Source organism: Adiantum capillus-veneris, chromosome 26 (assembly GCF_014529385.1).
Source record: "Adiantum capillus-veneris isolate H3 chromosome 26, ASM1452938v2, whole genome shotgun sequence".
Lineage (NCBI taxonomy): Eukaryota > Viridiplantae > Streptophyta > Polypodiopsida > Polypodiales > Pteridaceae > Adiantum > Adiantum capillus-veneris.
The window spans coordinates 55065304-55077786 of record NC_140956.1 but is presented as its reverse complement, the minus strand read 5'-3'; the positions used below and the strand labels follow the sequence as shown (position 1 = coordinate 55077786).

Below are 12483 nucleotides of genomic sequence, written 5' to 3'. Positions count from 1 at the left end.
GGAGGAACTTGTTTTGGAGCCCCCGACTCCGCAACATGCGAGTGTTCCCTTTCTTCCTGAGCCGCATGAAGTACCTGACAAGCTCCGTACGCGGCGTAGGTTGCCTATTTTGCTGTTGCACTGGTGGCGCTTGCAAGAACTCCATAAACCTTGGATTCTGCACCAGCTGCGAAAAGACATTCACCGCGGCAACTAACTGAGTCTTGAACGCATCATCCTCAAGTTGCCCAGTCATAAAGCCCTGTACTACTGGAGGGACATTCACGTTGATAGGAGGTACAGACTGACGTGGCCGTGAGCTCTCGCCAATCTCAAAAACCATAGGGATCTCCTGCCTGTCCTCTGAAGAGGAACCCTCTTCCATAATGCCCTTCCCCTTGTCGGCCATAGTGTAATCCCCGCGTTCCTGCACTCTGTGTCTTTACCCAAAACAATCCAGGCTCACTCTTTAAGGAAAAAGTGATTGATGTCCCAGCAACGGAACCATGAAACCGGCCCGTAGGGCGGTAGGCGTTGGCTTTCACCTGAAATTCTTTACTTTAGACACACACACAGAGCACTTTGCAAAGGTAACCTGTAACGGGGATTAACACCCAAGTACACACACGGCTCGGAAGCTAGAAGCTCTGAACAGACGCCGACAACCTGTAGGCCCCAAAATTGGTGCCCCTTTCAATATTTCTTTATTCTTTAACAGAGGGAATAAAACCTGTGATCTCCTATAAGCTGCCCTGCACAATCTAGGCTAAGAAACACCTGTTCTCGCCCGATTTCGGCAGCATAACTGTACTAGGACGCTTCACAGTCAGTATCCCCAGGGCCCACGCAATAGGTGACTTTCCCGACGCATACGGACACTTTGCTAAACCTGGTGAGAATCTGCAGCACGCCGAATTCTCTGTTTTCTGCCCCAAAAATGCGCCAGTTCACCTGTACAGCGGTCCCCTTGGGTATTAGGGTCCGTTTAGGGCCGAAACCCTAAACCTGCAAAAATACACAGCAGGCTGTAATTCCCTGTTTTGGGCTCCGTTTCGTGTGCCGGTTGCATTTGTAGCAAGACCTCGAGCTCCCGCACCTGTAGGGCTACTTGCCCTATGAATCGGACGAGATTTCTGGCGTGAAACGTCTCCGAATTTACTTGTACCTGCGGGGGATTAGCCGCTAGCTAATCCAGTACCTGTGCAAGAGGCTCTTGCCTCGACAATCGCGCATGAACCCACATAACTGTACATTGGTCAAATGAAAAGCCCACTAGTGGGGCATAACATAGTGCTCGTAGGGGAGAGAGAGAGCAGTGCGTAGCGTGCAGGGCATGACTCTTGGCACTGCACTGTACATAAGAGGGAAAGGAAGCACTCCATAGCTCTTAACCTGTGTGACAGTTTGCAAAAAGAGCCTCCTCCCAGCTTAAATTTCAGCGCCAACTTTTCCCTTGTGAGGCAAGTGCACAGAAATGTGCCACTTGGCGCATTTACAAGCATTTTCCCATTTCGGGTTCGCCACTTAAAAATATCCTGACTGGTTGCCCAGTTGATTTCGCGGCGGCAGAGTTGTAAAATGTTCCCCTAGTCATACCGCGGGTAATGACGCGAATGCATTTCACGGCCCAAAATAGCAGTTCCCTAAATTTTAGGAGATGCTTCCGTTGGGCTCCCACTGGTCTTCTGACCATCTATCCTCATTCGGACCGCATCCAAAAATGCAATGTGGCCCAACTTTCGGATACTTTTCTGTTGATAGTCACACCTTGACTTTAGGCCTTTATTGAGTTCACTTCCTAGTATCCACCAACTTGCTAAGTGCGACGGGGGGACCTATATGATCTTGCTCTGAGCCTAGACATCCTCTTACCATACGAATTCAAGTGCCGACCACTACCCATCTGTGGGTGAAACTACCGTTCACATTGGCCATACAATGTCCGACCGTTTGCTACTTCAAGAAGAGAGTCTCAAAAATAAAACAAAACCCATTGGAAAGAAACCAACAACTAAAGTTAGCAATTGCCACGTCCTCGTGACATAGTTAACAGTTGCCACGTCCCTGTGATAGAGGTAGTCGTACTGGTTGGCTCGATATAATACTTCCACTTCGTTGTGTACATCGACTCATCGGAAACTGAGCTCTCGGAGGACGATGAGGCCTCATCCGAACTGTCAAAGTGCTTCTGAGATCTTCTGTGTAATCTGCTCTTCTTGCCTTTGCTAAGTTTCTTGAGTCTTTCTCTTCTTCTTGTTCTTTCTATCCTCATTGATGAAGTCAGAGGAAGAAGAACTCTCCGAACTATCATAAGAAGATGAGGATGAACTTGAAAGAAACACCCTCAAATCGAGCATGTTTCGTTGGTGTATTGGCGGCCTCAAAGGTAGATTTTTGACCCAAGTAGCCAAGATAGTCTGCTCTTCATGAGTCTTCTGACTCATTGCTCTTCAGCTTCATCAAATTCCTCCTCTGAGTACACCCTTTGTGTTGGTACCACGGGTGTAGGTTTCTTCTTCAAAGGCGTACGATTTCCACGTCAGCAATTAGCACAAAACGTGGGCATCCGTACAGCTGCCACGTCATCAATCCTCCACGCGATTTTGGTGCTAAGCATAAGTTTTAAGGTTTTAGGCCCCTTAATCGGGGTACCATAAATTGGTACAACAGCTTATAAAGATGCACTTTAATTTAGGCCTCTCGGACAGGTAATGTAATTTGGCGAACATTCTTTTTCCTCTTTCACTAGGGTTTTGACCCCTCTCTAGTCCTTTAGGTCATGCCACGTCATGAGTTTATGACAAGCCTCGTTGCTCCTTTCTCCGAGATGGAGCACCTACAAAAACTCAAACACAGTAGCAAAGAATCGTAGATCTTATGCACAACCATCACCTGTTGCTTCTGGCATGGAACACAACCTTTGTTCTCTAACTTGTCGTGAGCACTTGCAATTCTGTCGTGGCAGAGTCTCCTCTTCCTAGCGTTGGCATAACTGGTGGAAATGGTGGCACCTTGGTGCTTTTATGGGCCCAGAGGGGTGGCAAGAATAGTAGAAGAGCGGTGCTTTTTCTCCCAATAATAGCAAATGAATAAGGGCGGGAAGAGAGAGGGCTGGCAGTAGTTTTTCTAGAGAGAGGAGAGAGAGGGATCCCTGTTTTTAGCCGGATTGGGGGTGCCATCTTTTATGTTGCTTCTTTTTTTTAAAGTGGGCTGCCCACTTAATAAGTGGGCAGCCGGTCACGAATTAAAATAAGTGTGAACCTGCTTAAAAACTTGGTAAAAACTTGAGAGCTGAAAACTTATGCTCAGGTGGGGTATTTTTTAACCTATGTATTTCTTGCCATTTATGTAGGAAAGTATAGATAGCATCTTTGTTTCTATCCTTTTCTTCACCATTAAATTGAGGAGGTTTTATCTTTGAGTAGAGGGTTTTCTCTAGGTCTCGACTGGGTACCAAGAGAAGGTATAGCGGTATCTCTATACATGGCTCCACCGTCCGTGGACGTGGAGGGCATGTTAGGATCAGGTGGCACAAAAGATTGCGTCACCGGCTGCTTCCCTTTCTGTAAGTACTCAATCAATTTGGTCATTTGATCTTTGAGACCATCTAGAGCAGCTAGGAAAGTCTGTAATTGTGTTTCAATACTTTCTACCCTATGTACTATCAGTTCATGCTGCTCACGGGATGGCACATCCCACTCTTCCTCTATGTCCTCAATCCATACATATTTTGGTCTTGATTGGTGTCAATCTTAGATGGTTTTTTATTTTGGTCTTTTTTCCATTTGTAAGTTTTAAAAGCGAAACTCACTTTAAGATTTTGAAAAAGACAAGAGTAAGCTAACAAAAACTATGCACAAATGTACAGAACACTTCCTGAAGGGCAACAAAGTTGGCTCGGATCGAGAGTGTCAATGGCGACCAAGATCTCTTGACGAATGCACTAGATGCCCAAGTGTCGCCGAGCTTGTACAAGTGTGTGAGATCTGCTCTGTTTATAAATTGCAACTATGTTGCATGTCCTGAAAATATCAGTGTTGATGCCCTTCTTAATTTCGCCTTTCTTATTGAGCTTAGTGAGAATGTCCTCTTAGGGTTGGGTATCTGCCTATAGCATGCAATGATATAGGGCGAGGGCTATGGTGCAAGCTTTCTGAGTCGGGGTGCAAATTTGAATGCCTTGCGAGTTCGGCAAAGGCCGTCGTTTCAACCATAAGCACTTGAGCGAGACTATCGAGGTGGAGCAACTCTAAATAGTGGCCGAACTCACCATGGTGCAGCTTAGTGTTGACGAGGGTGGACAGAAGGGGCAGCAAACTTGTAAGGATTCTAGGTACTAATCCTGAATTAAGTACTTAAACTCGTGATTAAGACTTACGAAACTTGAACTGAACTCAGAAACAAGACTCAGAAGACTCTGTGTTTGATTGATTGATGATTGCTTGAAACTGAGTACAATAGGCTCCTTATATAGGAGATGAAGAGACACAAATGAAAAGACATGTCTCCTGGTGAAGAGACATGACTTTAGACGCAAAGACACGTCCTTTCGGCGAAGAGCTGCAACCATTGGGTGAAGAGTCGCACCCGTAGAGCGAAGGGGTGTCACCAATCGTCAAAGGAGTGTGGCTTTTGGCGAAGAGGCACGTCTTGTGAGCGAAAGGTCGTGACCATCCAAGTGTAGCGGTTCTGCTTGGCATGGCACTTTACGTATTTGCAACTAGGACTGTATGTAATACTGCAGCATAGTCAAAATCGTGACATTCCCTCCCTCTTTAAATAAAACCCAGGGTAGTTGAAGAAACTCCGAGAGAAGGAAATGTATTGTTGTTGTGCTTCTGTATCCAAAGCTCTTTCTGTTAAGTCCCACGTCATGGCACTATTATTGACCATGACTATTTTGCCAAACTGAAAACTGATCATATCTGCAACTTGATAAGTGCCTTTGTCAAAGTCATTTGTAACTTCGAGCTTTGTCCAAGAAAAGATTGAATCTTTATCTGCTTCAAGTGAAACTATTGGTAGATTGACTTGAGTTTTCTGTTGAGTGATGACCATTGGTTGAAAATCTGCAAGGTATTCCATTGGTTTGTCTGGAACAGTAAGATCCTCCTGAAGGGATGTCGTAGACTGAGACAGAGTAGTGTTTGGAGGTATTTCCATCTGTAAAGGTTTATCTGTGGAACAAATTGTGTCCAATGATTCAATTGTAGCGACTGAAGTCGTGCTGCAAGAGTCTATAATTAAGTCATCCTCTGCACTTTTTGAGGTAAGGACTTTAGTTTTCAAAGTTAACGAAGAATTTTCATTCACCACAGCATTGGATATCTGTTCAAAGACAAGGACTTTATTCTGCACGGGCGGTGACGAGGCTACTATTTCTGCCTAGATCACGGCCAATGAAAGGGTTTTGTGCTTGTTGGGTGTTACACAATAACGTGAATCTTCAACTTTCTCAGCGGGTATGAAGGCTTCCAATTGAGAAGGGGGAGGTTGAGAGAGTTGTTTCCTCTTAGACCTCTGAAGGATCCTCTTGCACAAGGAAAGGATCAATAAATCTTCGACTTTACCACCATCAGATAAGAAAGACTTAAATATAGGGCATGGCTCGCGAGGGGGAACTTGTCCAGCGTCGTAGGTGAGAAAAATATGCCACACCACCCAAGTCTGGAACTGTGTCTCGTGGCGGTGAGTGACGTAAAGTAAATATTCTTGTTGGACTGGCACTGCCTGTGGTGCGGAAACAGGTGCAAGGACGGGTTTTGGAACGCGTTCTGGAGAATCCGGAATAATAATGACCTCTGGTTCGGGTGCGGCCAATTGTTCGGGCGCTGGAGTATCGGAAAGAAGGATTACTTCGGGTGCTGGGATCGGGTACGCCGGCAAAACTGCGTCGGGAATCTCGTCTATGTACGAGAGAAAAGGGATTGGAACGTAGAAGGCATCGTCGGCCATATCGGCAAAGAATCCCACACGCACAGAGTACTCCGAAGGCTAGGGCGGAAAAGTGGGAGAGAGTGTAGCGTTGGCTGGGAATGAGCGCTGGCAACGTTCTCTGGAAACGTACGCTGGCTCTTCATGTTTTTTTTTTGATTGAATATGTATGTTCACATAGGATTAAAAAATTGGGTATGGGCGGCCACTTTAAACCAAGTCTTGGCCAGGAAATCATTCAATGAAGCCCTTTCAAAACTTGCGCTGAACTTAAAAGTGTAATCAGCCAGCGTAAAAACAGTCCAGTGCGTAGAGTTTTTGGTGCTGCCGCTTGAGAAAAGTGACGCTTGGGAGAGGTGAGGTGCTGCTTGGGGAAAGGTATCATGCGGAGGGACACCAGCGAAGGGACACCAACTAAAGGGTGCAAGGCAGCCCGTATGCAATTCAGCCCGTATGAGCAGAAATTCCGCCAAAGGGTGCTCACACGAAGGGGTACTCACATGAACAGGTACACCTTGTAGCTTGAAAAGGCGCACACTTTCACTCTTACCCATGCAGCAGCACGAGCATCACGCTTGCACATAGCCATGCTGCTCTCTCTGGTGGGTTGTAATATGTTTTATACGAGAACATAAGTAAATTATGTTACCTCATGTCGAGATGTGTGCGTAGGCCACCGTTCTTCAGATTCCATACAACTCCAAGAAGGGGGGGAGAGGGTAGCGACGAGGGTGAGAGGCTCACAACCTTCGGGTCTCGAGAAAACATTTGCTCTGATACCACTGTAAGGATTCTAGGTACTAATCCTTAATTAAGTACTTAAACTCGAGAGTAAGACTTACGAAACTTGAACTGAAGTCAGAAACAAGACTCAGAAGACTCTGTGTTTGATTGATTGATGATTGCTTGAAACTGAGTACAAAAGGCTCCTTATATAGGAGACGAAGAGACACAAATGAAAAGACATGTCTCCTGGTGAAGAGAGACAACTTTAGACGTAAAGACATCCTTTCGGTGAAGAGCTGCAACCATTGGGTGAAGAGTCGTACCCGTAGAGCGAAGAGGTGTGACCAATCGTTGAAGGAGTGTGGCTTTTGGCGAAGAGGCTCGTCTTTTGAGCGAAAGGTCGTGACCATCCAAGTGTAGGGGTTCTCCTTGGCATGGCACTTTACGTATTTGCAACTAGGAGTGTATGTAATACTGCAACATAGTCACAATCGTGACAAAACTCTTCAATTGCTGCCCAATTATCAAAACAACAACGCCCACAATAAGCCCATGATGAGGGAACTAAACGAGGGGGCCTCCTCCCATTCGAGTAATTTGCAGGTGGCGACATTGTAGAGAATCAGACAAGTAAAGCAATGTGGCATCTGTAAGTTGGCTCCATTCTTTTGGCTTTGACACGTCAGCAGTTTGTTACATCCCACAGTCTTGGACCCCTAGCCGTTGGAGAGGGGGAATGGGAATAGACCCAGAAACACACTAGAATGCCTCTCTATAGCCCAAGGTACTCACAACACGCCACTCCTCTCCAAAACACCTCCAGAACGACACAATTTTACCTACATATACTAGCCACAATACGCCAACGCACCCACACACGCCTCGGAGAATCCAAACTCACACAACAGGCACATTGCTTCGATTGCATGCGCCACAACCGCACAACGCTTCTCTACCCCTCTTCTTTGCACCACACCAAACACAGTCCTGTGGGACACACAGCACGCCGACACCGACACCAAGGAGCAAAAACAATAGAGAAGAGAAGGGGAATCGGCAGCGAGGAGCAATGGTGAGCTTCGTTCTTGCAAAAAACTGAGTACAACCGTCTTCTTCTTCTTCCTCTTCCTCTTTAGCTCTCTAGATGGTTGCCTTCAGAAAAATGACAAAAAAGGAGCCCTTATAGGTCGTTTTCTCTATTTTTAGCCACTTTAGTTCCTTGCCGGACTCTTGTCCCCTTTTCTTAGCTTCACTACATGTGAACCACTGCTTTTCCCGACTTTGCCTTGCTCGTCACACCACGCATGAATCCTCTCTTCCTTCTGGGTTGTCACGGTGCCGTGACAATGGGGGGTGTGAATCCCCTCTCCTCAACAAAGGGAGAGGCCCCGAGGCCCCCTCGCGTGAAATCCCGCTCATGGCCAGCTGCCACGTCATCACTGTCGCCGACGGCTATCGACAACGCCACCACAGACCATCGGACCACCAGCAGACGCCCAAAACCGCCCCCCAGGATCGCCGCCCGCACAGTGCCCACGACGCCTGCCATAGCCACCAAGAGGAGGGAGCTTCCCTCTCTCTCCATGCTGCCTAATGAGGGTGTATGGCTCCATTAATATATATACTACGCATTTGGCTCATGCTTTTGCATGTGGGTTTATCACATGTGCCACGTGACACAGCCACAGTGACCTCACCCCTCAAACCTCAAAAAACTAAGTGCCATTTATGTATATAAACAAATCTCTTTTTTCCCCAACTTCGAAAATCACCCCATTTCCTGCTTATCTGCCCGATTCCCGTCCTGTAAAGCCACCGTAGAAGCTCATGCGGTTGACTTCAAGCCCTTCGAACCTCGACGCACATTGACATCACTGGGATATTGAACGACGTACCCGAATTTGGACAAAAGCCACCTGGTAACCTTCTTTCCGATCGCTGCCACCCACTTCGACTGCTAGTATCTCGCCGCTCCGAACTCAGATTGACGCCCTGTAACTTCCTATAGCTCTCATGCCACATAGTATCCATGTAATTCCTGGCGAGCTCAGAAAAGCACGTCAACCGAGGCAGTCAAATTGGCACATAACTAGTCCACGGTGAAACTTCAAATGCTCATATCTTGCAAGTCAAGCACTGGAGGCCCACACATTTACTTCCATCCTGATCCACCATCTACTATTTGCCCAGTCCGGCAAGGATCTTTAAACCACCTTGAACTTCAAACCACCATAACTTGCACTCCGTAGCTCTGATTGAGGAGCCGTATGGACGAGCTTGCAGACCACATTGAGGGCCACCTCTAGCACTCCCATTCCTGGCCTTTGCACACTTCGACTAGCCACCTTTGATAGGCACCCTAGCATAGCACTCTGGCCCAAAAAACCACATAAAGCATACATATCCGTGGCCCCTTACCTGCCCTTGAACTTCAGAGCTACCTGACCACTTTGACATGCCCTTGAGAGCACACACAACTTGGCATTGCACTCCTTGTAGCATTGACCAGCTTCAGCTGCACCACCGTAGTGTGTGCATGCCTCAGCTATAGGTTACTTCATAGTAACCTATCCTTACTTAGAGCCTCACTCTTTGTATCTTACGCTACCCCTCAAAATCACTCCCATTGTTGCATGATGCATATGCTATTCTGCATCTCTCTAAGAATTAAGTGTACCTTTGTTAACTTTTGTTCAAGACAGTTGCATCATTCAAATGATTGTTTCTGACGTTTTGCAGATGTCAGTAGTATGTTCTATTTAATGTTCATTTCTGTTTGTGTTTCATCATGAGTTCACGAAATCCTGTCAGCATAGCTATACTAATTTGGCCTTAGATTGTAGGTTGTTTGGGGCAGTTGTCGTTATTGCTGCAAACGCTGGAGGAGCTTGGACTCCTATAGGTGATGTCACCACAACAATGCTTTGGATTCATGGACAGATCTCCACAGTCAAGACAATACAGGTTTGTATGATAATTTTCTTGTGTTTTAGGTATTTTATTGGTGGTCAACCATACTGCTCACACTCATGGTATGGATCACAGGGCTTGTTTTTACCTTCAGCGGTGTCATTGATAGTACCACTGGCTCTGATGTCATTCAGCAGGTCAAAAGTTTACATGGTTTGAATCCTATCATCATTGTCAAGAAAGGCTAGTCTGTTCTAAATTGCTGCCTTTCTTAATTCCATCACATTTCTCAAGATTTTAAGGAGTTCAATCAGGGCAGCAGCACAGAAGGGAGACCTCTGAATTATTGGTGGGCAATAGTGGCTTTGGGTGTTCATTTATGCTAATGCAATAGTATGTGTGATTTTGTGCAGTGAGATGAATGGACCAGAGTTGGAACCCATGTTGTCAAGTGAGCAGATGGCTCCCAGAGGGCAGCTTGTCTTGGCTGTGGGTATCGGGGCTCTTTTGTTTGTTCCGATTTTCAAAGCTTTAACTGGTCTTCCGCCATATCTGGGAATGCTTCTTGGCCTCGGTGTGCTTTGGGTACTTACAGATGCAATCCACTATGGCGATTCTGAGCGCCAAAAGTTGAAAGTACCACAAGCCTTGTCACGAATAGATACACAGGGTGTCTTATTTTTCCTTGGGATTCTTCTCTCTGTTGGAAGGTTGGTGTAAACACAAGCACATGCGCATGTGCGTTCATATCTGCACAAGCATTGGTGCATTTTTGCTTTGTTTGAGACTTTACTTTTGTGACTAGTTTGGAAGCTGCTGGAGTGCTCCGACAGCTGGCTGACTATTTGAACACACACATTCCGAGCGTGGAGCTCATTGCAACCTCTCTGGGCCTTGTTTCTGCAGTAATTGATAACGTTCCTTTAGTTGCAGCATCGATGGGGATGTATGACTTGTCAGAGTGGCCAATGGATTCTGAGCTATGGCAACTGATAGCCTACTGTGCTGGCACAGGAGGCTCCATCCTCATAATTGGGTCTGCTGCAGGGGTAGCCTTCATGGGCATGGAAAGGGCTGATTTCTTTTGGTATTTTAAGAAGGTAAAGAGACCCTTGAATCTGCATTTGCACTTCCTGAGTTGTATTGCAATGTTTTCTGGTGTGGGTTTATGCAGGTAAGTGGGTTCGCCTTTGCGGGCTATGCGGCAGGAGTGATAACTTACTTGGCAGCATCTCATCTCTCTCTCCCATTTCTGCCCTGAGTGTAGTTCACTTCAAAATCTATATAACTTTTCTAGCATACACGGATCATAGAATACTCACATGTCATAGGCATAAGGTTACTTGGGTGTGCCCAACATGGGCTTCGGATGATTTGCATTCAATTGACCTGCCAGTTGAGGCAGGTCTTACACAAGCTTCATGAGGAGTCGGCTGCTTGAGCAATGTTTTTGTATGAAACCTTGAAATACAGAAGTTTGCTATCAAAGGCGTATATGGAGCAAAGAGGATCGACACAGTTTCATTATATTTGACTGATGTACCAAAAAGCTGCTTAGGCTTTTTCTTCAACGATGCTGCCAGATATGAGCAAGCAAGAGGGCCCGTTGGGTTTTTAAGCTTAGGACAGAGGCACATTGTCTGTGGCATGGCTGCCAGGATATCTAATCTTGATATATCCGACCAAAAAAACTACAATTGCCAAAGGGTCGAAGGGCAAAATAATGGAACTGACGATCTATCAGTATGGGAAAGCTGGCCTCAAGTTGTCCACCTGTTTTTAATTGCACCTCAGCTTTTGAAACCCATCTAATAAAGAAATGCCTAGTTAAGGCTTAAATTGAAGTCCTTTGCAGTGTTCTTGCTGCCTGTCCGATTTAGCTTTTTCGACCTGTTAGCTACATGAACAGGATCAATTTCATTGAAGTGTCAGGCGATCTCATTAATAGAGCTATGAAGGCATAATCTCTTGATTTGAAGAAAAAATGTTGTGTTTGTATTACATTGTTGGGCTATGCTCATCTCTCAGCTTGCCTATCTTCTAAAAAAGGAGCTTAGGAGTAGGCCCAAAAAGGATGCTTCTAATTACATTTCCGTAGAGCATCTTTGATGGCTATGTTTTGATGTCTGTTGCGGAAATACCGTGGGTTTTTGTCATTTTGTCTGCTAGTGAAACTTCTTGTAGGTAGCTTGTGGTTAATGATTAATCAAAGCAACAGGTCTAATCTTCTAGAACATTTAGCTTTCCATGTACCCTTGGAAGTTGTTGGCCACAGTCGGGGGTAAAGCCACAAAAGTTGGCCATCCTCTTGTGCCAGTTGTCAATGTGTCTGTATTTCCTATGCAATTTTATTTTGGAATGTTCCCATTCTGTCTATGCTTGTTTCGTTCATACCTTTGATTACTGACTGGATATGTTGTGCTATGATTTCGAAAGCCCTCTTGGATGCTAGTTGAGAAACTTAATGTCGAACTTGCTCAACGAGTGCTTGCCACTTTTTCATATGAAACAGACCATTGCTGTGATCCCTTATGGCTTGTGAGCTTGATATTCAAACATAGCATTCGTCTTAGAACCTTCATGACTGCTTCGGTGAGCCATAGACTTTCAAGCAAGAAGTCTGATATACTGCTTTCTTCCTATCGAGCCAGTATCCTGAATTCATTGTTTTCTCCCAAGCTTTTGGAGTATTTTGGACCCCTTGATCTTAACAGGCCATGTGTACATCAATGTCCAAATAGTGACTGTGTGGCAAAACTTGTCCAGTCCAACTAGTTTCCACTTGTCATTGATGGCGATGCGAAATTCATTTTAGCTACCTATTTCTCTAGTAGCCTTTTGGTTATGACAATGATGTTTATGATGCCCCAAAACCCATCTTCCTTGTTTGAGGGTATGAAGTTAAAAAATTCCAAGCCTTCTGACCTGTGAATT

At 45.7% G+C, this 12483-nt stretch overlaps 1 protein-coding gene across 1 annotated transcript in view; it reads left to right on the top strand.

Moving 5' to 3' along the window:
• LOC147423481 (sodium/proton antiporter 2-like) overlaps window positions 1-11393 on the top strand; it is a 107397-nt gene extending 96004 nt beyond the window's left edge. The window contains exons 6-10 of the mRNA XM_086501339.1: window positions 9483-9603; window positions 9685-9746; window positions 9963-10259; window positions 10355-10649; window positions 10724-11393. Coding sequence (XP_086357465.1) covers window positions 9483-9603; window positions 9685-9746; window positions 9963-10259; window positions 10355-10649; window positions 10724-10810 — 862 coding nt within the window. The 3' untranslated portion in view covers window positions 10811-11393. The remainder of the gene's footprint in view (window positions 1-9482; window positions 9604-9684; window positions 9747-9962; window positions 10260-10354; window positions 10650-10723) is intronic.
• The last annotated feature ends 1090 nt before the right edge of the window (window positions 11394-12483 follow it).